At 42.5% G+C, this 24,964-nt stretch overlaps 3 protein-coding genes across 4 annotated transcripts in view; 1 reads left to right on the forward strand and 2 right to left on the reverse strand.

Annotated features, from left to right (window-relative positions):
* Positions 1-15,314, forward strand: part of LOC117147559 — a 31,383-nt gene extending 16,069 nt beyond the window's left edge. Inside the window, exons 8-13 of one of the 2 annotated variants that reach the window (XM_033314505.1) lie at positions 598-734; positions 4,385-4,529; positions 7,551-7,810; positions 10,371-10,511; positions 11,512-11,650; positions 14,647-15,252. In XM_033314505.1, the coding sequence (XP_033170396.1) occupies positions 598-734; positions 4,385-4,529; positions 7,551-7,810; positions 10,371-10,511; positions 11,512-11,650; positions 14,647-15,252 (1,428 nt within the window). Of the gene's footprint in view, positions 1-597; positions 735-4,384; positions 4,530-7,550; positions 7,811-10,370; positions 10,512-11,511; positions 11,651-14,646 lie in introns of both variants that reach the window. The other variant, XM_033314512.1, reaches the window with a different exon arrangement.
* LOC117147518 overlaps positions 1-24,964 on the reverse strand; it is a 101,049-nt gene that overhangs the window by 45,710 nt on the left and 30,375 nt on the right. The window contains exons 3-5 of the mRNA XM_033314437.1: positions 17,407-17,514; positions 17,174-17,265; positions 15,678-15,907 (exon numbers count right to left, since the gene is read on the reverse strand). Of these exons, the coding sequence (XP_033170328.1) occupies positions 15,678-15,907; positions 17,174-17,265; positions 17,407-17,514 (430 nt within the window). The remainder of the gene's footprint in view (positions 1-15,677; positions 15,908-17,173; positions 17,266-17,406; positions 17,515-24,964) is intronic.
* Positions 11,844-12,345, reverse strand: LOC117147593. Its single transcript, XM_033314546.1, has one exon. It carries the CDS (start codon positions 12,337-12,339, stop codon positions 11,947-11,949), a length of 393 nt encoding a protein of 130 aa, XP_033170437.1. The 5' UTR covers positions 12,340-12,345; the 3' UTR covers positions 11,844-11,946.

A 24,964-nucleotide genomic window follows, 5' to 3' on the forward strand; every position in this document is an offset into this window, starting at 1 on the left:
GAACACCCTAATATGCATATGCAAAAACTGCAAGTAGAAGAGCGAGCAATAAACAAGAAATTAGCTAAAGTTTTCGCACCCCACTTAAATTGTTGTGCAAACTCTTTAAAGAGCATTTACTTCTGGAAAGTGCGAACTTTCCATCCCGCAATACACGCACATATTTTCAGCATTCTTGCGAGTTGTTAGCCGTGTGCTTTAAGCCTCAAGACAAGTTACTTTATATGTGCCGCAGTTGTGTTTGACTCGTAAAATGAGGGAAATGAGGGGAGAAGACACCACCCACACAAAAAGCACCCAACTTGGAGTAGCAAGACGACATCATGTGGCTGACATTAGAGCGTTTTTCTTTTGTGTGTGCAGCTGCCAACAACAGTTTGCAGTTGCGTGGCTGCAAATTTGGGTTAACATGTCACGAATCTACTCGCAGTTCCTTGGCGCTTCAAAGTATGCAGCATTATCGCTTAAAGTGTCGTTGGCTGGGGTCCTTTGGCATTTAACTCGCTGTCTCGCCCCTAATTTTGGCTCTGCATTCTCAACTTTCCATTTTCCATTTAACGTTCTCCATTTTCCATTTTCCGTTTTGTATCCTTCCAGAGAGTTGGCTTCCTTTCCCTCGGCTTGGGCATGTTTATCTCGCTGCTATTTGGCTTCATCTTCGGCCTAATCCTGGGCACCACCGAGATGCCCTGGGGCCAGAACTCCGACTGGCCGACGCAGGAGATGCGCGGCAGGTAAGGTCATTTGAGTTGTAAGAGAAAATGGGTCCCAAATCAATGTCAATCAGGCCGAACAATTGGGTTAGATTGCGCAAAATGCCGCACGTTCGAATCAAATAGCTAAACCGCCAGGAAGCATAAATTAATTCCCTTACAGGCCCATCGACCTATTGATTATAATCAAATATGAACGAGATTGCACCAGATGCGGTGAACGATAACGTTAAAATTTCCAATTTCGGTGTAGAATTTAATTAAGACATATTTTCAATATGCGTTCGCCATAGTTCTGTGAACTCACAGGCATTCCAGTGAGTCGGACGACTGCTGTCTGTTTATTTAAATTCATCAAAGGAACGGCTGAGCAGAAGGTATGCAAGTGACACTCTAATAGAGAATTACCCTGGAAATCTACAAATATCCTTTAATGCGCCAATCACTAAAACTGACATGAGCAAAAAACTTAAATTCTGACAACGATGTGAGTAACTCTTTGGATCTCTGATTAATGCAGGAAAAAGACAGACGTTTAAATCAATAACGCTAAGCGACATAAGAGGCATTACATCACAAGTCATTCATTTCACTGAGTCATGAGTTGGGCGCACTCTCGAATCCCTCGACTTTCGAAAGTGAATTAAGAGTTTGTCGAGAATCCAAAATCCATTAAGTATGTTAATTAACCAGTGTCTCGCACAGCCACTTGCTTCACAGTAAGTCGGCTGCTAAATCTATGAGTGCGAATGTAACAAATTACTTGCAAATAATTCAAATAATCTAGGGCCCCGCAGAAATGTGAGGCGTGTGCTCATTAGAGGGCCTGCAAGGCTTTCTAGGACACTCTTCCACACCCCACTCCCCCAAGGAAAACCCCATTTTCCACCATTTCCCAGCCTCGCAGTCACTTGAGTCTATATATATGGGCATACATTTATTACGGCATCGTTTTTTGCCAAACAAATCTTTAAGTCGCCACGCGCCGTCTGTGTAAATCTCCTCCAGCATTGGCATTGGGTTTGGTTTTGGTTTTAGGCCAACAATGGGGAGCTTAGGAGGAGGACACAACACATACACGCCCCCTGGCGGCTGAAAGAGCGGCAGCACAATAAATTAAGCTCAGCCACAGAATTTGCCGGAAGTTGCGTGAAATGCATGTGTGTCGGCAATTGTGTTAATTGCACAAAATAAATTGTTAAAATAATAATACACAATGCCAGTTGTTCGCCTGGTCGGCTGTTCAGGCCTGACATCTAAATATACTTATATACACATGTATATATCTCTCGGCCAATCTCTATAATTAAGTGCCTTGGGTACATTCTGATGCTTTGTTGTTGGCCATGGCCAGTCAAGTGGCTCTGTCCAGACGCCACTCCATCTCCATCGCTCCATCTTCATTTCCATCTCCATCTCTATCATAATAATAGGCACACATAATGAATTTCTCCAGATTGCGTGTGCCTATCACCGGTCGACCATGCAATCAACGTGGATTTCCAATGGTCATCCCAAAATTTCATCCGCCTCGTTGTCATCGCTGACTGGCCTCAATAATTGTGTCACGTGGCGCGTGAAAATACGGCCTTGTCATTCGGTCCATTGGATTCGTGATGACCGAGTGATCCGCCCACATAAGTAGAAGCTCCTTCAAGGACCTCTAACCTGCATATATGCATCTCATTGGGCTCAAATTAATTTCATATTTTAGTTAAGTTTGCCTGGGTATCGTTACTTGTTACTAAATATAGACTGAAATGCTTTCAGCGATAAGCTTTCGTTTCAATTTGCTGATGAAAGCCTTAATTACATTAAAATTGATACACCAAACCGGACAGAGTAATGCTATTTTAACTAGACAACCAACTGCCCACACATTTGGCCCACTCTATTCGCCATAAATAACCGCACCGGGCCAAATTAAATGTATGCTACTTTACTGCGGGGGCGTGTCGACACGCCCACATAGTTGCACATGCCACACAGTCGGCACATGCCACATGCAAACCGGCGAAAATAATCAGTGCAAATGTCGTCGTGGGATGTTGCAAGGATATACAAAAGGTGGATTGGGCTTGTCTAGCTTGCAGTAGCTAAATATATTTAACTACTATTTTGCACGTAGAATGGGGAATTTCAGCACATTTTACGGCTGCCAACGAGCTCTGTTGATTATTACATTTTGAATGCAGAGCAAACCGAATTCCCATGGCCAGCTTAGTTAAATAAATCGCAATTAAAAGCAGAGCGTCTGTTCTGGGCGTTTTCCATTTGCCCCGGATGTGGACAGCAAGTGGCAGAAGCCGAAGGGGTTTAAACGATTTTTTATCCAACGCTAGAATCTGGCCCGCTGCGACCCACATCATGGCAATCTAGATGCTGTTTTGGCCTCATTTGCATTGTTTTCAATCCACGAATTTCCCACCATAAACAATTTGCTGCAACAAATTTATGTATACGACTTGGCTAATGTTCGGGTCTATAATTGAGCGTAAATTGGCCGACGTATAATAAAGTTGTTTTATGCATAAAAGTTAAATACTTGTATAACTCAAACTGCGGCGTTCATAAATAAAACTCACACTTTCGTTGGTGGAAAAACCCACGGAAGCAAAGTAAAAGCGCCATTAATCAGTGAAAAGTTGGTCCCAGGTAAAAATCCCCGCATTTCATATATGTATGTAGGCAAAAGGCAGGGTCACAAATGAGGCGAATGAATCAAAAAACGAGAGAGTTACGCAACGTGGAAAAGCCAAAGTCGAAAATACCCTTGCAACCCTGTTTAGATTTAGGAATTTCAAGATTAGGCAAATTTGTCGCTGAAGAGATGTTCACTAGAGTGAACATGGTTATTAATTAAATTTTCAAAATATTTGTATATATCTAGGAGAGTGCTTAAGCATTTAAACATTTAACATAACAGCTATATTTATGGTTATCCAACTCAGCTTGTGTTTGCTAGCCAAACAAAGTTGAATAGATCAAATATGGAAAATCAACACTGCGTATGAGTGATAAATTTCCGATGCAGGCTCAGTAAAAGTTGGGAATTATGTCTAATCAGGGACTCAAAACTTCGTGCTGAGGAATGGAGTCAACTTATCGGACCAATTTGTAATACCCCCAAAAGAAGGGTATAAGGGCCGGGCGCAGTGAAAAGTTTGCCAACATTTCTCACCATTAAAGGACTCTAACTCCTGGCTCGTAAATGCCATGGGCGACCAGGCCGGTTTGGCGGAAGCGATAACAAAGCCGCTGACACTTGACAAACTTGCGCGAGTGTCAAAAAAAATCTCCGCGAAATGGTCGCCAGATGAGGCAAAGGGGAAGGTTCCGAAGGAATGAGAAAAAAAGAAATGAAAAGATGCCATCACCTGGCGGCTTCCACGAAGTGAAGCATTTGGCCCACCTGCTGACCCTGACACCAAACGCCAGATAAGCGGTGTCTGCCACAGTTTCAGTCGCCTGGCTGGCCAAACATCCATCTTGATGTGACTTAATTTGGCGCCATTGTGGGTAGCATTTAGCTGCTGGGCGGGCATTTGTCATCCGCCGGCTGTTGTGTTTTTTAATTAATTTTTTAACATTTCTACACTTTGTACCCACTGTTTCGATGGCCATTTCAGAGTTTATTTTTCAATAATTTCCACCCCCTCTTCGATTTGCAGGGGCAATGTGCGCGCCCTTTGGATGGGCGTTTTGTGGGCGTTAACATCTGGCACGGGCGTGGCCGTGGCCTTGCTCCAGGGCTCCGCCGGTCCGCTGATCGGGGTCGCCATATCCGCCTCCCTGCTCCCGCCCGTCGTCAATTGCGTAAGTACCCCACAGGGCTGAAAAATTATACTGAATTAAATCAAATATCTAAAGGACCGAAAATAAATCATCTTAGAGGCCTAAGAATGGGATTTATTAAAAGAAAGTTACCAGAACAAAGCAGTTTTAAAGTAAGTTAGAGAACTGGATCCTTAAAACCAATTTTATTATATTGTTTACATAGTAAATATAGCTTAATTTAAGCAAGCAAGTTCTTTAAATACTTCACTTAATGACTAAAATGTTAGTAAAGCTTTAAAGATACATCTAATTTAAATTTAAATAAGTAGTCCTTCACTTTGAACTTAACTAAGCCCATTAACATACTATTTTGGTAATATGTGTAACAATGAGTGTAGAAAGCTAAAACTTGTTTGCCTAATTACGAAATTGATTCTGCCGACAAACGTGAAAGTCCTTAACCACACCATAGCATCTCTTCATCAAAATATTAATTATATAAAGTGTACATTTGGATTTACCTTAATTGATAATCCGTTACCTCCAGCAAAGAAAACAGTACGAGTGTTCATCATTTGTGAGTATACTCATACTCATATTTACTCATAATGCCTCACATACTCGTATGGCGACGCAGAAGCCCATTTAATAAGTGATTTTCCTTGGCCTTGAAAGCGGCTTCTCCATGGCAATTTTCCTCCCATTAGCATGCTATTAACAAATGCTTCGATTCTGGCAACGATTGCGCAGTGGATGTTTCATCATGAGTGAGCAGGTGCCGGAAATGACTTTGCCAGCAATATTTATGGCCATGCAGAGGCCCAAAAGCATTCCTCAAAATGCGAATAGAACGGGCTTCTACAATTCCAATCGAATATCCAATATATATACACACTTCGGTCAGTCGCATGGAAAATTGCGCAATTCCCATTTATATTATGCTCCGTTTATATTTTGATTCCACTCGAATTTTCTACCATCGATGATCGTCGCTCCAGGCCAAATTGATATATACATACATATATATTATATCCTTGAACAGCCGCAAACATCGTCGAAAGTTCCAAGTGGCCAGAGTACCCGGATTCTATGTAACGCACTTAAAGACCAAAATGCAAAACGTGGCTAGAAGTTTTTGGGCTTGGCTAATATTTTTGGGGGCCCTTCGAGTGAGTTTCACCATAAATTAGGCCCAAATACAATTTGCTGATTAATCTGAAGTGCATTGCCCAAAAACTTTCGCCCATAAATCTGTCCTGCAGGCAGGGCAATCGCAGTCTGGCTATGAAGAAGGTTCTCAGCTGTTTTGCCACTTGGTGTGGCGCAACCGCAACGAGTGCATAAATTTCGACCCAATTTTCAAGTGCAAATTGCGAATCCGAATCTGAAGCTGTAGCTGTAGCTGAAACTGAATCCCCAAGCTGCTGGCGGATGTTGCGTAAAATTATAAAGCAAGTGCGAGGCCGAGTTGTCGACTCCACCCAAAAGGGAAGTGCATGCAAAAACTAGGAAAAAGCACAGGAACCGGCAGGCCAAGTGCCACACAAACTGGCAGACAAACAGCCCGGCTGGATGACATTTATCAATGGTGACAGTGGGACAAAGGCGCCGCCGGGAGGCGTGTTCCACAACCATGACAAAATGATGCAAAGGGCGAATTATGGACAGCGGGTAGGGGGCATCTCCGCCCAACTTTAACCGGCCAAAACAATGGCGCTGAAATCGCTTAATCATGCCGGCCGAGCTGCGGTCGAGCATGTGTGCAAGTGTCGCTCCAACTTCGCGTCCTTATCCTGCGAAAAGTATACGATACCATAGCATACCATACATATGAGCTGCATAAATCAGTGGCACGCACTGAGGCCGAAGGAGCAACCTTTGTTGTCCATGTTTTCTCAGCTCCTTTGCCTTTATTTTACTCCAGCAGCGTGGAGCGTGTTACAATTAATTGCCAGCTGTCTGGCCCTAAGGCAGTGTCGCGGCCAACAGAGCGTATGAGTAATTTCCACTGCCCGCCAACTGCTCGCATTTCAAATGCCGAGGTGCCTCGCACATTCCAGCTGCGAAAGTAAACTGCAGCACAGCGGCGCAATAATTGCAACTCTTAATTTTGGCTTATTAAATTGCCAGCGAGCTTATTTATGTGGCATGTACATGAACTCCACAATGCCATAAAGCGGTCTGCAACGCCTTTACTTTCAAATCCGAGCACGCAATAATTTACCCAGAAACGGTCGTAAATTCGAATAATAGCGAAAATAGAAAGTAAGTCGGGCAAAGAAAAGTCATGAGCTCGCACACAAATGGAAAAACAAACACTCTCCACAGATTTGTGGATTTCACAGCACAGGTTGGGTTATTAGCAGCACAATGATATGAATTTCAGGAATTCTAGGTTTTAGATAAGAAATTATCGCTTTAAAAAATCGTATATTTTTTCATTATGAAAGCTTAACTTCTTTTTTACTGTATAATTTTATTAAACTTATTTTATTATTATTTTAATTAATACAAAATTATATCTTTTTAGTACACACATGTAATAAGCTTTAATAGCACAGCGATAAAGTCAGCCGTTCCTAAGTTTATAGGATTATTTTCTTAAGATATTATAATGATGAGCTGACCGCAATAGTACGTGGGTTTATATAGAAAAGGCACGCACTTCCGGACTTGCTGAGCAATGTGCTGAGTCATTATAATTTATAATAGCAGAGAGAAGGATACAGAGTGAAATCGCAAAAAAAATATACCGAAGAGCGAATGGCAGAAGGAGGAGAACGAACTGAAAATGCGACAATGGAGTTCTATCTACGAGTGGGCGGTGGTGGGTGTTCTCGGGACGATTGTGTGGCGCCCATGCCCACACACATGCTGCAATGTTATAGCATTTCAAGGCCGGCTGCCACTGTTTGGTATGCCAGCGGGAACGCCATCTAACCGGAACTGGGCACGCGGCGACCTTATGACCTCGAACCGAACCACACACACCACATGACCATGGGAATGGAACTTCAAAGTCACCATATATATTTTTTTTTTTGCGCCTGTGTATTGCAGGGTCTCTTCTGGTCACTGGCTTGCATTTGGCTCATCTATCCGGAAAAGCGGATTCCGCACTTGAAGAACGAGGCGATGAACTCGACTAGCGCATACCCCTTCCTCTACACCAACTATCTGCCCACCGAGTTCCTGATCAACGGCATCGTGTCCGCCTGCCTGACCATCGTGAATGTCATTTGCATATTTATCACGGCCATAATCGTATTGAAAATTAAAGAGGTCTCGGCGCCATATACCGCCAGTCCGGACTTAAAACGGTGAGTAGACAATTCTGTCGCATATTTTCAACACTTTGCAGGCGTATTTTAGTCGATGACGACATGTAGTCGATGTTCGTCTGGGAAAACTCTAGGGTGGACCTTGCTGAGGCTGTAGTAAATATTTTTTATGAAGTCCTGCAGGTTATTGGTACTAAAATGTTATGATCATATTGTGTATTGTATTGTATTGCGAGACATCAAGAAGAAAAATAATTTAATTACAAAATAGAAAACTATCAAATAATAGGTAACTTTTAATAGTCGATGATGAAATGGTGAATATCCTTTTAAATTTTTATAAATTGGTAAAGTGATCCATCTTGCATTTCTACATTAAAATTGCACACCTTCAGCTCGAAAACAAGGTCCACCCTAGAAAACATAATATGTATGAATAGCAGCAAATTAAAAATGTGCACAGCGAGATGCGCTGGAGTGTGTTTAATGATGGCGGAGCAAGTGCTTTTGAGCTTATCATTTCCGTAATGTGCGCTTGGTCAGTTGGCCATTAGTAAGTGTAATTAATAACGACAACAGAGACAGAGACAAAATCACAATAGCCAACAAAATGGGTTGTCCGGCTGTTCGGCGAGAATTCCCAGTTAATACCCATTTAAAATGCACATCTATTAGCATGCGAATTATATATTACGTCAACATTGCCATTGACTTAATCTACGTTGGGTTAATAAATCAGATCTTGTCTGCATTGTGTATTAAGTCCATCTTAGATTTCTTCAAACAATGAGTAAACACACATATGACCAACTGGTTTTGGGGGAAATTAACCCACATAGCTCAACACTTGCCATCCTGCACAAATCTTTAAAGGAGCTGAGTGATGTGGGGAATTTGGAAAATGGTTTGATTCACTAGGATTCGAAAGTTGTGATGTTGGGAAAAGCATTTCCCTCTTGACTTTGTATACCAACGATTTGTAGCCAATGCTTTTGGACTCGCTCTTCTTCCGAGAATCCCAAGAAATGTCTGTCTGCACAAGTGTTTCGCTCAAAAAATGATATATTGCATAATTAACTGACTGATTTCGCGTTCTTATTCCTCCCGCGCCTCTTGACCGAGTGGCAATCCAAATGAAAACAAATGCGCCTCATCGCCAGTTCGGATGACAAATGGGGATCTAAGCTCCAAGTCTGCGTCTCAGTCCGCTCCAGAAATGTGTCTTTAATTTCCCCAAAAGGGAGGCGCATTAAATTGCTTTAAGCGAGGACTACTCGTAGGCTTTCGTCAACAACACAGCATACATGCATACATACATATACATGTACTTATACACACACACACACACACTCGGCCCGCATAAACGGAATGGCCCGCGAAAGTGTGCTACAATTTTATTTCGCTGCCGCCGTTTGCGGCATCCTTTTTATTATTATAGTGCACATACATATGTATGAATGTCCTGTGACTGTTTCAACGTTTATTTAAGCACGCTCACGCTCGTTTGCCCATTTGTTTGACTTGTTTGTGTAGCTTTTAGAAATTGTGTGTATTTTGTGCATACCCTTCGCCAAGGATACCAGCACTTTGATCTGAATCCTGCACTACAGCCAGTCGAATATTGACCATTTGCTGTTCACAGAAAAACAAAGCCACTCGAATCGGATTTCAATATAAGCTGGCCACTAGAAGGAACGGCTATCCCCAGCAATCCGATCCCATTTATTGGGCTCACTCGCTGCCACTCTTAGCCGAGAGTCCTGGTTCTGGAAAAACATGCCCAGGGAACAGGACCAAAAACAAAAGCAGAAAGGAGCAAAAGGAGAGAAGGGGACTCCCATGGTCGGGCTCTTTCCGCAGGCTGTTGCATTACGCATAAAGTGCATGATTTCATATTTATTTGTTGTTGCTCGTCGTGTACTAGGGACCCATCCAGTTTGCTCGACTCTGGCGAATTGGTTTTGTTTTCATTGCTGCGGTTTTTCTTTTGACAGCGGTTTATGGTTGCGAATTTCTTGTCTCCGCCAATTCAAAATGATTTTTATGGGTTTCTGTCCGACGAGAGAGCAACTCCTATGCCAACATAAATGGGGACAGTTTCTGCGGGGAGCCCGAAGGTTATTTCCTATAATAGAAAAAGTTTTCCGACGGGCACCGAGCAAAATTGAACTAAAAGTTTTCCAAAAAAAAAAAGAATCGTGCATTGCCAATCATTCGAAATATAATTTTACAGCTCTTTTACAGTGCAATTTTATCAGCGAAAGTGGAAAATTACTATACTTAATTAAATGAGTCATATTTTACAGGCAGCTTAATGTGAAAACATAGGTAATATGATCTTAGAAACATAGGATCCATATCGTTATTTTGTATTTAAAACGCATTTTGTAAGACTTCTAAGAATTTCTAAATTTATACACCAATATATCAATACTTAAGTACCATTATTATTATTTGAACACATCATTAGGAGATATATAATTGTTTAAACAAAAAGTATAAACATTCAAAGCACAGGGAATGGTTAACATATGTTAAATCATATTCCACACAACGAAAGTACATCGATTTTACAATAAATTTCCCACTTTTCTCGCAGATTTTGGGAAACAGATCTTCGCACCGTTCGCAAAACGAATCGCTCAACAATGCGGCATCCTCGCAGCCGCAGCTCGATGGCCGGAGGTCCTGGAGGACATGGAGGGATGGGAACCGTCAGGGGCATGGACAAGTTCAGCGGGTGAGTTCGCGGGGCACACATTCACATGCATCAAGATGGGGAGAAAAGAGCTCTTTGGGGACCGGCCGACCCTGAACCAATTCTCATATTTCGCATATCCTTTACAATTCCGTTTTTGTTGAATAATTGAGCCCGGCCGTGTGTGCAAACTCATACTCATTCACATACTCATTCCTATACCCAGACTCATACTCATACTCATACTCATCCTTATGAAAACACGTCCTGGGGGCAAGTCAATTTACTCCCAACATTTGTCTGCGCAAAATGCTTGAACGCAATCTGAAAAGGTAAATAATGAAGGTATTTATGTCGTCAGAGTGCGAATGTTGCGCCCACGCCGCCTAGAGTCCATAAATAAATATGTGCAGCACATTCTGTGAAATATTTATCGCATAATTGAAATCATTGCCGAGTATTTATGGCCGTCTTAGGCAAACGCAAATGCGAAAAAAAATAAAGGAACAAATGGCTATAAAATATGAAAGAAAAAATGCAACTCAAAGTTGGAAGCCACCCAAGTGGCTGAATATTCTGCAAAAATCTGCTACAAATGCCCCATACAATTTGTATGCTTTTTCAACTTTTAAATGCAACGCATACTACTGAATTAATTAAAAGCAACCAAATCGATATGTATATATACAGGCAGCTCTAATTTGGATTGACCTTAGGGCGGATTGAAAACGCGCATTCTCTGTAAATGACTCTAAAATAAATAAGTTAATGCCTGAAAATGCGATGCATAAAAGTTGCACATTCTGTTGGACACTATAACAATGCAAATGCATGCAACAAATTAACACACGGCTGTAAGCTTTTCAATTTAGCACAAAATGCCACCATTTGTTTACACGAAACTAACAAAAAGCCGTAAATGTTTTGCTGCACGCCGGGCGGATCCATTTCCACTCCGACGCGTCATTCAAAGTTCGTGGCATTGTTGCACAAAAATTAACACTTGTTTGCCACGCCCCTCTCCCATTCTGCCCACCCACAGTGGCGCCCTCTATCACGGCCTGGACGAGCGGGATGCCCAGATGGACAATGCGCTGGAAAGGGCACTGGCCCAGGCGGAGAACGATGCCACGTTCAGGAAGGTCAAGCGGATGAGCTACTCCAGCAATGCGGCTGGCGAGGTGAGGAATGTTCTATCCAGGTGGCAGTAGTTCGCTGATTACCAAATTAGTTTGGTGCTAATCTATAAGTACTTTATAAATATCCCTTTTCAGTTAATATATATTATATATATCAGTTATAATATATTTAGTATTTATCAACATTTTTATTGTAATTTTCTTTAAAATAATAATATATTATTTGTGGGCCCAGTTAGAAATTTATTTGTTTACTTAAAACTAAAGCTGTTTAGGAGCATAGGGTAGCATTGCCGTGTCATGGTTGTTATCATCCTTGAGCGATTGTCGTCCAGTGCTTAGCCCGAGTTTTGGTTCCTCCTGTTGTTCCTGCGTCGGTTGCTCCTCCTCCTCCTGATCTTCCTAGGGCGGCTCACCTTCCGCTTGAAGGTCCTCTTCACACGCTTCTTGCCACCGGATGAGGCTTTGGTCGTGTCGGTGCCTGAAGCGGCTGCGGTGGTGGTTTCTCCATCGGTACTGGCAGCTGTGGTTGCCTCTGCGGCAGCTGTGGTGGCCTCCGGAGCCGCCGTGGTTGTAACACAATCGGCTTCAGCTGCATTCGCGGCATCCGTGCAATCGACGCAGGCCGTATCGGTGGGATCATCGGCACAGGAGACGGCTAGACCAACTGGCAGATGGGCCAGGAAGATGGTCACCAGGAGGGAGCCAACGATCAGTAGAGATTTCCTCATGTTGCTGATGGTTGCTGCAGATGGCGAATGATAATCTTTCCCTGTCAGATCCAATGCTTTTATAGCAACTACCCCACCGATTGATTCCCATTCGCAAGTGTGCACAGGTGTGCTTTCTGTTTCCAGCCAGTTTTCGCACTATATCAGTGTTTGATTAGACATTGTGCCTAAGATTGGGCCTAACATTCGGTTCAATCAAAATATTTGACAAGTTTTATTCATCAATGGGTGGATGGGCTTATGCCGTTGTGATATAATAGCCATATATTTACACAGTTGCTACAACACTCTGTTTGCCAGGCATCCATCGATTTTTGAAATTTAAATGTCAAGCACATCTGTTTATCTGTGTGTTCATCTGCTGCCGAAACAAAGGGTCCCCTCTTAAAGAATTTATTTAAATAAACTAGTTTTCAATCGATTCAAGTTTGGCCAAGTTTCGGGGCCAGGAATATCTCTTCAAATTGCATTTCTCATTGCCCCAAGGAAGGGAAGGCCAACCAGCATTTAAGCTTAATTGCCGGCAATTATTTGGCGGATGGGCAGAGAGCAGACGTTGGCCAACTGACCTCAATCATTAGTTGATAAGCCCTGCGAGGCGGACAAGAAAATGCACGGCGACCGGGAGAAAAAGTGCCGACCAAACGATGCGACAATAAACCAAGTTGGGTAGATCATAAATCAAGGCAGCCCAGGATGGGAAAGCAAAAGAAGGGGTCACTTGGGGCAGTTGCAAGGAAAAAAAACGGGGCAGCAGAGCAACAACTGAGTAGTTGAAAATCATGTAAGATTTATGGTTAAGCCAGATGAACCTGTTGCAAGACGAAAATAAACTCCTTTCCTTTCGGTTTTTATGCACTAGATGAAAGTAGATCCACTGGGCAAAATCTGTCATTTTGTAGCATAAGAACCGAAGCTCGGTGCATGCAACTCTGTGTTGCAGAGACCTAGCCATTGGGTTTTGGTTCAGTGTGGTGCTTTTTTCAACAGGAAAATCATGCTTAACCAAGATCTGCATATCCCATCACCTTGATGTATTCGCTAATGACACTTTATCTGACTTTCACTCGTCCGGATCCATAATCATGGAACTTGGGTAGGAGAAACTTTCTTAATTTCCTGTTTAAGAGGCAGACGAGCGCCTCAATTAAAACTCGCTGGCAAGCAGCATTCAAAAGCCATCCAAGCGTCGATTGCCACAAATCAACTTCTACATTAATTCGTTTCCAGGCGGCGAAAAAAAGTGGGTGGTGGATGGTGGGTGGTCCTGGGCCAAGAAACTCGAGTGGCTGGCAAACTGACATGCTCCAAATATTTCGAGAGACAGCCACCAAATAGCCGAGTGGCATGCAAAACAAACTTGCAAAGCCTACGACCGTCGCCACCACCACCACGCCCTCTGGCGGCAGCTTGTAATCAGTTTAAAGTGAGTCCTGGCCACTAAAACTCAATTAACCCCATTTGAATGGAGCACGAGGCAATTGAAAAAACACAGAAAACATGAAATGAAAACGAAAACGAAGCGAAGAGCGAGCAAATCAAGGCAAAAGATTAAAAACGGAAATGGTCGGCCATTGAGATAGGGTGGATGGTTGGTTGGTTGGTTGGTTGGATGGATGGATGGGTGAATGGCTGGGTGGCTGGATGGGTGGGTGGCTCAGATGGTTGCCAAAGGTTGGCAGCATTTTTCACTTAAAACCGCATTGATACTCAATTACCAGGTCGGCGGCAGTCGACTCCCCCGCAAGTTGGACAAAACAAACGGCGGACGTGGAGCTCAGGAAAACGGAAGCACTTTGCAACGGAAATGAAACATCAATTAAAGTCGCACACCGAGCAGCGAATCCTTCGAAGGCGAAGTGTGGCAGGCTGCAAAACTGTTGGCCTCCCGTCAACCAGTCAGCCAGTTTGCCTTCTCTTCGTCCTTTCGTCCTTGGTTGCAACGAGGCACTTGGAAGCCGCTCCAGAGCGAACACTTGTTCGGTTGCCACAGGGCCTAAGGGCACATTTCGTTAGTTTTTATTGCTTAATTGTAATTTCGCATATGGGAAAACGGAAAGTTTAATTGGCTCCGCTGAAGTATCAGTCCTGAAGTCTCACAGGCGATTTATTAGGCAGAGTTGGCAGTTGGGAAACAGGGCCAGAATGGCAATCTAATTGGGTAGAGCGGAAATAAGCAGCTATTTTTCTTTCAAAGTGTTGCGCTATAAAAGCATTAATATAAACATGATTTTGATCATTTAAAATCAGAAACACATGAACGACTATTTGGTACTCTTTACTTTAATAACTTCTTGATTTTTTCAGTTAACCGAGCGACTAGCAAAGATAGCCGGCTTAAACCGCCTGAAGACAGATGGTGATCCAGGACAAACGGGATCGGGCAGTCTGTCTGGCAGTCGAATGAACTCCATACCGAACTCCCAGCTAAATGTGGATCTGAAGGCACTGGACAAGCTGGTCAGCACTCTTCTGGATCAGCACACTTCGGGTGCCAAGGGAGCCACCTCCTTTAAGCCGGAAACGGGCACACGCACTCCGCCGTTGCAACGAATGGCCTCCAAGAAGCTGAACCGCTGGCGACCACTCTCCCGATCCGCTCACAGCTACAAGCGCCACGAGAGCAGTGATCTCATCGGCGGTAGCTTCACCCAGCTCATGGAGCGCGTTGATCCGCCGGCGACTTCTGCACAGCATCCACCCAACATGCCTACGATCATGGAGAGCAGTGCCGGCAGTCCAGTTAGCCCCACTCCGAACAATGCCCAGCAGCAGGCGGGTCATCCGCCCATGTGGAATGCATCCTTGGACGCCACGCCAGGTGCAGTGAGAAATGTCCTGCACGGAGCAGCTAGCGGAGCCAGAAATGAGGCCGAGGATCAGCTCAATTTGACTCAAAACTATGTGGACTGAGCTTTCTCTTTATTATTATAAACAATATTTTTCAAAGTATTGTTTTCAAAAATTATATTTATTTGAAGATGTTATTGATAGAAATAAAAATATTTGTGCTATAAATTTATTTATTTATTTTATATGATAAAATGGGGGTAAAATGATAGATTTCCCTGAAATTTTATATTATTATTATACTTTGCATGTAACAAGCCCAAATATTTAATTTAAAGTAAGTACTGTGGGTTTCGAATTCTATACCAACATATTTTTTCACGCTATTCAAACATTCAATGACCTACATACATTCTGAAAAGTATCATTTGAGTAAATAAATAATATCAACATATTGTATGCAAATATTTGTGCTTCTCCCACAATTATCCGCGCTAAGAGCCATATATTGGTATGAGTTTAAAGTCTTAAGAGTATCTTGAGCTCACCTGTCGTTCCATAACGCCCGACAACTGCTCCCGGTCGGCATGGCGATAGTATCCTGTAAGATTGGCGCCCAGTCGCATGGTCACCTCGTATCGTGTTTTTCCACTGCGTGCCGCATTCCGATTGCCTTTGGGGGTGGAATAGCTCTGGCCAGGAGGGGAGATGGAGCGGCCGAAATTGTCAAAGTCGCAGGCCTGGTGGCATTCGATGGAGCTGGAGTTGCTGGTGCAGCCTGAAAGGATGGAAAACATTTGGTAATTGCTTCCATAAAAGGTCGAAGCTAAGACATGGATGTGGATGAGTACCGATGTGGACCGACACCTGTGGCAACATTACCCCCGCCCAGTGGGTGGATGGAGGTGCTTTTGCATTTGCCACAAGAAGAATCCTTTAAATCTTCTTGGGGCATGGAGCTGAATAAAGGACATAACATCATGCAGCAAAAATATGAGAGGCATGTGCCAGGTATTCGTTTGGATAATCTCTCCGTTCTTAACCATCCCATCAAGCTGCTGTTATTCATTTTTGCTTTAGCCGAAAAAGGTATGGAGTCTCTAAATCGATTAAATTGGAATTTTTCAGTAGACATCCGCTTTGGGTGAACATTTCTCGGTCCACATTTTTTGAAACTAGTTGCTTTAACATTTTTCGTCAGCTCTTTGAAGTGTTTATTCCATGAACATTTATTTAAGACCCAGCCGATAAAATATTAAACGCTTACCAACTGATACACACATTCAAAGATTTCACTGTACTGTGAAAGGCTTTGTAGCACATTTTTGGGAAATGCCAAAAGACCGAAAAAAAGGAACATCTCGCAATCCTCTTGCAGGATTCAGGACCTGTTCTCCTCTTACCATTTCTCATTACCATTGCACCATTGCAGGCACTTTGCGATTCAATGAACTGCACAACTTAAAGCTTAAACATTGTTGCCGCTGGCTGGTGACATGTTCGCAGTTGTTCATGTCCTGGGTTTTCCACCGCGGAAAGCGGCAGCCGTATGGAAATTGGCACGGAGCCCGGGCAGTGACAACCTGAGGTTTTCCACCGTGCTGCCGTTGCTCCCTTTTAATGCTCTCCATTGCAGTTGTTATGCATTTTTATTGTTTTCCCACGCACTTGCCGATTAAATGGGGCGCGAGAATTTTCCAGATGGGTGGGAAAAGCGAGTTGGGGGTGGAGTAAGGCCACCACCCGCCCGTCGCCTTTCCCTTCAATTTGTCTGCACAGTGTCTGCGCGGGTACCTCAGCTGGCAATGAGTGCATTTTTAATGCTAATTATTTCCTTAATTACATTTTCACTTTAACAGCAGCGCCCCTTTGTTACGCTTTTCCATACAATTTTTCCAGCTTTTTATGTTTCCCTCTCCGCGCTCAGCCCCTTCCTTTCTTTTTTTGAGGGTGTCCTGGCGCCTATTAGCCTGCATGTAACCCAGACTGAACCCGACTGTGTGTGGGGATGTATCTCGGAAATAACATTTATTATAGCACTTACCCTGCGTAGTCTCGTTTATTTCGGGTATTTCGCATCTGGTCCCCTTGAAGCCCTTCGGGCAATGGCAAGTTATGGCGGCGTCGCCGATGTGCCTGCAATTGATGATATGGGTACAGAAAGGCTAAACATCATCAAGTCATATGTGCAAGTATAGTCCAAGTAGAGTATAGTTCGATTTCACCCAATTAGCGATACAATTATCCCATATTCCGAGGCCTATGTGAGCTACTTACTTGCAAGTGCCGCCGTTCTGGCAAACGTTGGTATGCAGGTCCTTGCACAAGGGTCCATGACCACAGTCACTGCCGCTGAAGCCGGGAAAACAGGAGCAGCCATACGAGCTGCAAAGAAGGAGCGAACGAATGGAGGATGTGAGCACGTTCCGAGTTCTGTTTGCAATCTGGAAGGGATGGATGTGGATGGTCGCGGCGATGGTCGAGTTGTTTGTCAGGAACTGCAAACTTGGCACCCGCCGGTCAAAGTGGACAAGTTATCACAGCGCCGGTCGCAGGATTCGCATTTATCTGGACCCGAGATTGCGGCTGACTCATAAAACTTTTATTGGACCCACTTGATGGGGAAGTTTTTTTTTTCTTTCTTTTTTTAAGTACGTGCCTAAGCTGAATTTGTAGTTATTTGGAATTCCTCCACGTTGGTGAGGACACGACCGCGTCATCATCAGATACGAACACTTTGGGTCAGGCTCTTGGCCTCGGACAATAATTTAAATATGTCAGTCGGAGAAATCGAGAAAAATGTCCCTGTCGCCAGAGAAAAAAGATTTTCTCACGCATTGAGTTCGCTTGCTAAACCAATTTATAAGTTTGGCCATGGCTTCTACTTTAACTTTTTTATTAAATGTATTGGATTTCATTATTTATTCCAAGAATCGTTCAATGAAATTGGATTTGTATATGCTTCTACTCTATATGAATAAATAAATAACAGAAATCTGACATCCGTTCAATGCCAAACCAGTAATTAAAGACACGTGCGCTTACCTTTCATTCAAATATTTTTTATATCACTACCTTTTTTATTTAAATCCATTTTAAATGTCATTTTCCACCAGAACATTTACCGACATTTTAATTCTCAGCATATTATTTATGCTCACAGCATTTTTGACAATTTAATTGGGCTACCCTCCGTTTGACCAATTTTTTTATGAGAAAAACAAAATGTGTAACCATTTGTTGAAAGTAATTGGGCATCCTTTGCCATTTGTTTCGCCCCATGTCGCTCGTTTTTCAGCTGGAGAAACAATTGTTATCCTTGCCCAGTTGTTCGTAAGTCATGCGTTGTTGACACACGCCAACCCGAATTAATTCCCCGTTTTGTTCTTTCATTGTAAAAAAGAAAAAAATGGTTGAAAGTGCTCAAAAGCGTGAAAATCTTACAGAAAAGCGTAACTTTTCCCTTCTTTTCCTCGACACTTCTTCGGAATCCTCAGCCTAATGGGCATTCGATGAAGGAGATATTCTAATTGATCTATTAGTGCCATCTGCAGCTTCCAGCCTTCACTATTATCATCAAACTCGAATCATATTGGGCATATGGCCCTCTTTTGTTGGGCGGCCAAAAAAATAAAGGAAAAGTTTCACGCCGCTTAGAGTCGGGAAATAATCAAATCTTCTCCTTGACAAAAAGTGACAGCAAAACTTTTGATGCTCATAAAAGTTGTACTTTTATGCGAAATCTTTGTGTTTCTTTGGCCAAAATAAGGAATCACTTTTAAGTTCGGCGTTTGGGGAAAGTTGAATTGGAGGCCGCAATTATGCAAAATATTTATTTATTTTTGCTTCAGCTACTTGAGACAAAATTCCTGTTGAGTTTCCAGGTCAAGTTGTTGCTTCTGTTGACCAGCACACATAAATTAAGCCACTATATATTTTGAAAATTAAGCAGTTTATCATTCGAACATGAATACGAGTATATGGTGAAGTATGTTTGCTCCTGGGCAGGCCGCCTCTTTGTTCAACTTACACACTGACCTAGACTACTGCCTTGTTACATAAGAATTTTGTGGTCTTGTATGCCTGCCATTGTATGGCGGAAATTAATTGCCCTGTGTCCTGACATCTGCGGTGCCCGAAAGTCCTTGCTGCCTACTTATCGCCAAAGTTCCTTGTTTCGCCTTCTGTGGCGGAAGCGTTTTTCTCGGAAAACATGAGATATTTTACACAGTTTGAGCTACAAAACTTGACTTCCTGTATGAGCAAGTACATTCCATTTTATAACATATATATGCCTAAAATTCAGGATCTTTTTCACTCATAGAGATGATGTGTAAAACACACCGCCTAACTTGAAATTCCTCGCCTATCTTACTCATCGACAGCTATTCGTAGGGATAAGCTGGTCGAGAGAAAAAAGGAACAAGGACAATTCCGCCGCCGATTCCTTCTTCATTTCAATGAAACGGGCTTTGCATTTTTTACGAATCCCCGAAAATCACCTGCAGCTGTTTTTTGACCGTGTGTTTGCAAGTTTTGGCTTACTTTTTCTCTGCTTTTTTATTTGCTGTTTTTGCATAATTCTGTGTATTTTGCGACATGTGCACTTGGAAACCTATTTTTTTTTTTAAACTCAAAAAAAGTATTTGGCACACCGGGCTCGATTTTATTTTTCCTTTATTTGTGCGCTGCCGGGCCTTTGTTTTAAATAAAAATTAAATGTGCTGCGCATATGGCAAGTGTGTTACGTTTCGCTGGAAATGGTGGGCAAATAGATTTTTGGGCGAATCTCAGGGGTAGCGGCATTGTTTTGACTGCTCGTGGCAATCCAATTTTTGGCATTTTAAATTCATTCAGATTTCCAGAGCCGAACAATTAAAATCGCTTGCCAAAAATCTGCAGCAACTTTATGGCACTGCACTCAAAAACTGCTGACAACGCTGCCGAAATGCTTGACTGCATTTAGGAATATGACGACGCGAATACGAATATACGAATATAAATACGAATACGAATACGAGTTAGAATGGGAGTAGCTAGTTGCTACAATGGCTAACCCAAAATACACATATGGCTATATGGTTGCCATGAATATGTCATATGAGACGCCAGCATTGTTACTTAGTTGCGAGACTCTGGCCAGGATTTTGGCACATTTTTGACAAAAAGCCAAAGTGCATTGGAAAATATGAAGAAGCGAATAGTTATGCAGCACAGACACTCATACAAACAAATCGCGTAATGGGCCAGCAAGGACTTTAATGTGAAACTGCTGCTTTGTACTCACTGTAAAAAATTGGGTTTATATTTTATTATACAGGGTATAATGGGTTATAATATATAGCCAATAAAATAGTCAAAAATCATATTAAGTGCAGCCTAAAAGCATGCAGCATAAAGGGCATGGTCTCATTCAGACAGCACAGCGAGCTTCCGTTTTAAAAATTTATTGTTGCATACTTTTACACAGGTTTTTTTAAAAAATGTAATTAAGATGTGGAGTATCAACCATTTTTGCGACATGTGCTAGGCAGATTTATTCTAAGAAATCCATAGATAAAATTGCTTTCATCATGAAAATTCAATCATTTATACCATTTCCGCCTTCAAAATATATTGTTGCATACTTTTAGCAGCATTTATAGCGAATTTCAATAGACTTCTGCGACTGCTGCTCCTTTCCACGAAATTAATTGTTTTTATTGAGCAGAATCAATAATTAAAACATGAAGCAATCGAATCAAAGCTCAATGAATTTGTGCTCCGCATTTAATTCCACTTTAAATGACGGTATATACGAATGTGGCATTGAATGACTGTTGGCCTGGCCAGCGTGCGATGAAAATGAAAACGCAATGAAATTACAACAAATTGCTTTTTTCTTGGCGATGGCACGTGTAACCCGTAAAAGGAAAAAAAGGAAGAAAAGGCTGAAATGCTGGCAATTACTTTTTCACCCATTCGCCTAATGCAATAAAATTTAATTTGATGGTCGTATGTAGCATGTGAAAAGGTGACCTGCGAATAGGGATTGTAAAATGGTTTGCGGCTTCGCAGTCGTAAAACACAAAGGATGTTTAATATGAGAAATATACAGATATGTGTTATTCTATTTGCATTTTAATGGTTTTGTTTTTCTGCATTTGAATTATATTTATTTTCGCTGTGCCAACATATTTAGATCGAGCTGGATGCGCCGAAAGGCATTTTTTATGATTGCAAAATATTTCATAACTGCGCAGGTGGTAATTTAATTAGAAAACAAAAATTACGAACTTAAATCAGTAGTAGCTGGTATAAAAGCAGATTTTTCTTTATATTTTCACTATGACCTCTGCCCTTCTTATGTTTTGCCAACTTTCGAAAGAAGTAATAACATCTCTCGCTCAAGCGAGGAGCCCAATTTGTGGTCAAGGTGCCTGAATCTCGTTGGCCGACAGGAAAATTAAAAGCACCGAATTGCCACAATATTGGGAGCAAAAAGTTTTAATTGAGCGCCACATGCCGGAGATCGGTGCTGGGTTCCAATGTGCGAATTTCGGGGCCAAACAAAACTTAATTGCAATATGCAAAGCCCGGACTCCAACTGCATCCCTCCCGCATCCCAGCATCCCTGCATCCCTCAATAAGCGGTTCCCTGGGTGCTCGACTTTGGATAAATGACAATGTTTGACATGGCAAACAATGCACGAGGCGCAGGCAGGCGAATCGGAATGACACTGACACAGTTGCCATGTGGCGAGCCCACTGGCATGTGCATCGGCCACAAGGATGCACCTCCGCAGGACCTTCCACCCATGTGCCCATCCGCCCACATCCCGTCGACCTGATCTCATTTGGTGCTGACATTCTGTTTGCTCAGCACCAGCAACGCTTTTTGTTATTAAAGCTGAAACGGACGCAGATCCACAGCCAATGGCCACGCATATTCATTGCCAGCCATGTTCATATGCCTCCACCTCCAAACTGCAGGATTCGGGCCGGGTCAGGCTCTCGAAAAATATGGCAATGGGTTTTCCACTTTCCTCACTTTATGCGGAACATTTGTATTTAAATTTGAGAGACCTTGCATTGATGGTTAATATTTAAGAAACATGATTTTCGCCATGTCTCGCTTTTCCAAATCTCTAGGATGTTCTTGCAGGATAACAAATGTGCAAGCATTTATCAAAAATTGCTGGCGGGCTATAGAACATAAGGTAAGTGGAATGTACACTCTACTGCTTTTCATATTGATGTTTTAGAATTTTATATTTCCAATCATAAGTTTTCTATTTTATAGTACATAGTTATTTTCAATTGCTTAATGAAGGAATTTATTTCCTACCCCAGGTTTATATATCCCAAGTTTTAATGAGATGGATTTTATAATGAATAAACCCCTGAAGGCTTGAACAAAACCATTCTTTTGTGCAGCAAAATGTAATTTTTTTAAATTCGGAAATAGAACGCTCGATAAGATCGTCACTGGAAGTGAACCCAATTTGGGGAGCCACCCAACTTGCCGCCTGGATGTGGCCTAATTCCAAGGCGATGTCCTTGTCGATGGTGCAAGTCCTTCGGCTTGTTTACCGATGGTCGCACAAAAAGGTTGCCAGTCAGTCGGTTGGGCATTGGGTTTTACGGCCTCTTTTACATTTTGGGGCCACTCGAATATACAATGTTGTGTTTAGAGTGAAAATGTCTGCTGGAAATATATGCGTAACGGATGGAATTCTTTCACTGTGTCTGCTCATCAACTGTGAATACATTTGGCCACTTTTCTTCACTGTTGCGAACTTAAGGGAAAATAGATTAAATTACAGCGAATCGGTTTGGTTCAATAGAAGCGGGCCTCGGCCCATCTGACGACCCTCAAAGCGAAAAAGTTTTTCAATTAAGCGTTTGTTAATGAAAATATAGAGATGCGTCGGAAACCAAACGAAAAGTGAAGGAAACGCAAAGGAAAGCAAAAAGTAAGGGCCCGGCTTAAAAGCGAAAAAGTATTTAAAAAATATAAATTGGTTACTGCTGTGCTGAGTTTTGCGGTGAAGTGCAACAGATTTTCACTGGCCAGCGGCAAATTGATGAACACGACCCAAATAAATGCATAAAAATGCAAGCAGAAACGCATCCAGTCAGTCGAAATAAATGCAGGACGCGAATGGAAAAAGGAGCGAAGGGTTCGAAATGGAAACCAGCATTTTCTGGCTGGGACAGCAACTGCTCGCTGGCTTTTGGCCAATTGTTTATGGCTTATTGTTTCAGCTCTCCGGCTTTTTCGCCGGCAACTTGGAATCGCTTTTCCAAAACTTTCTGCCAGCAGTTCGCAGCTCAACAGCATTTTGAATATTTTATGCAAAGTTTATTGGCAATCAAATGGGGTTAGTGGTCGCCGCCATTAATGAGCTGGGGTCACTATTGCGGATAAATGAACAAAAAGGGCTACAGTTCTATACAGTTCCATACTTATATTTATGATTTATAGAATGTTAAAAAGGATTCATTTAAAATTCTGCGATTTAACAACATTTCATTAGCTTTAAGCTGCGCAACACTTGACACTTTTACTTCACGCGTATGAAAGCGCTTATTAAAAATGCTAACACATATATGTATATGTACATATCTGTATAAAAACACCCAAGTTCAAAATAATAGTCGCAGAACATATTTTTGTATGTGTGATTTATTCATTTATAATCCTATCTAAAACTTCGAATTTAATGAATAATAATCAAAGCTAACACCGCAAGTACGCCAGTCTAACTATTTTTAGTTTTTTTTTAAGTACACATTTAGAACAATTGCTCCATCGCATAAATGATTTTCCTTCATTTTTTGTTTTTTGTTTTGCATAATATTGCCACCAAACGCTCTATTTCCTTGCCCCAATCTGTGGATACATGTTGTAGCATATGCAAAGTCAACGAGCTGCCACTCCACGAACATAACAGAGGCGGCACAAAAAATTAATAAACGGGGGGCGGACTAGGCGTATACGCATTCTGGGCGACACATAAAGATTCGGGCGAGAAGTTACCCGCTTTCTTTTTTATCATCTTTTTAGCTTTCTCCGATGCCATGCATTTTTCGCACATTAACCTAACAAAGGAGCTGCTGAAAACGAGTGCCATAAACGAGGATGCAGTGCGAGATTGAGCCAAAAAGCAGGGGGTGGTGGGGCTAAAGATGGCTACGGGGGTTACTGGATATTCCCCTTTATCCTGCCGTATCCTTCGAGTTGGAGAGCTGACAACATGAGCATGACTGTTTGCTTGTTTATACGAGTACGCAGCATCTGTGATGCTGATGCTGATGCTGATGCTGAAGCTGATGCCTGTGCTCCTGACACAAGTCACTTGACAGCCCCCCACACAGCTCGCTTCATCGTGCACTGCGAGAAAAGGGGGGGACTACCTCCTTTGCATGGGAGCGATACGCAACATGCTTATCTGAGGCACGTAGGGTGCGCGACTTGGCCGCTCCTCATTTGCCTTTGGCTGGTAATTAAGTTACGGGCTGCTACGTGGCAGGCGCGAAATTATGTTTCCAGCTCCAGGACACCGACTTTAATAAGGCGAAAAGAGAAAAGATGGTGATGCAACTTAGTTCAGCTGTCACTTTTATATTAATTTTGCACCCACCCCCGGGCAGGAGCATTTCACTCGCACTTCGACACTGATATTAATATTCAATTAGCTGGGCGGATGCGCGGCCTTGGGCCAGCCAATTAATAATAATTATGTTAAGTAGGCGTGGGAGTTGCAGCTTTCTTTGGCAAACTTTCGCCAGAAGTTGGTAGCAAATGCTCGTAAATAGCCAAGTCCCCCAGCAAATCGGGCAATTAATTTGA

This window comes from Drosophila mauritiana, chromosome 2L, assembly GCF_004382145.1.
Source record: "Drosophila mauritiana strain mau12 chromosome 2L, ASM438214v1, whole genome shotgun sequence".
Classification (NCBI taxonomy): Eukaryota; Metazoa; Arthropoda; class Insecta; order Diptera; family Drosophilidae; genus Drosophila; species Drosophila mauritiana.

What these genes read in the sequence shown, in the direction of transcription:
- LOC117147593 (XM_033314546.1), bottom strand. Translation starts at nt 12,339, where the DNA reads ATGAGGAAATCTCTACTGATCGTTGGCTCCCTCCTGGTGACCATCTTC.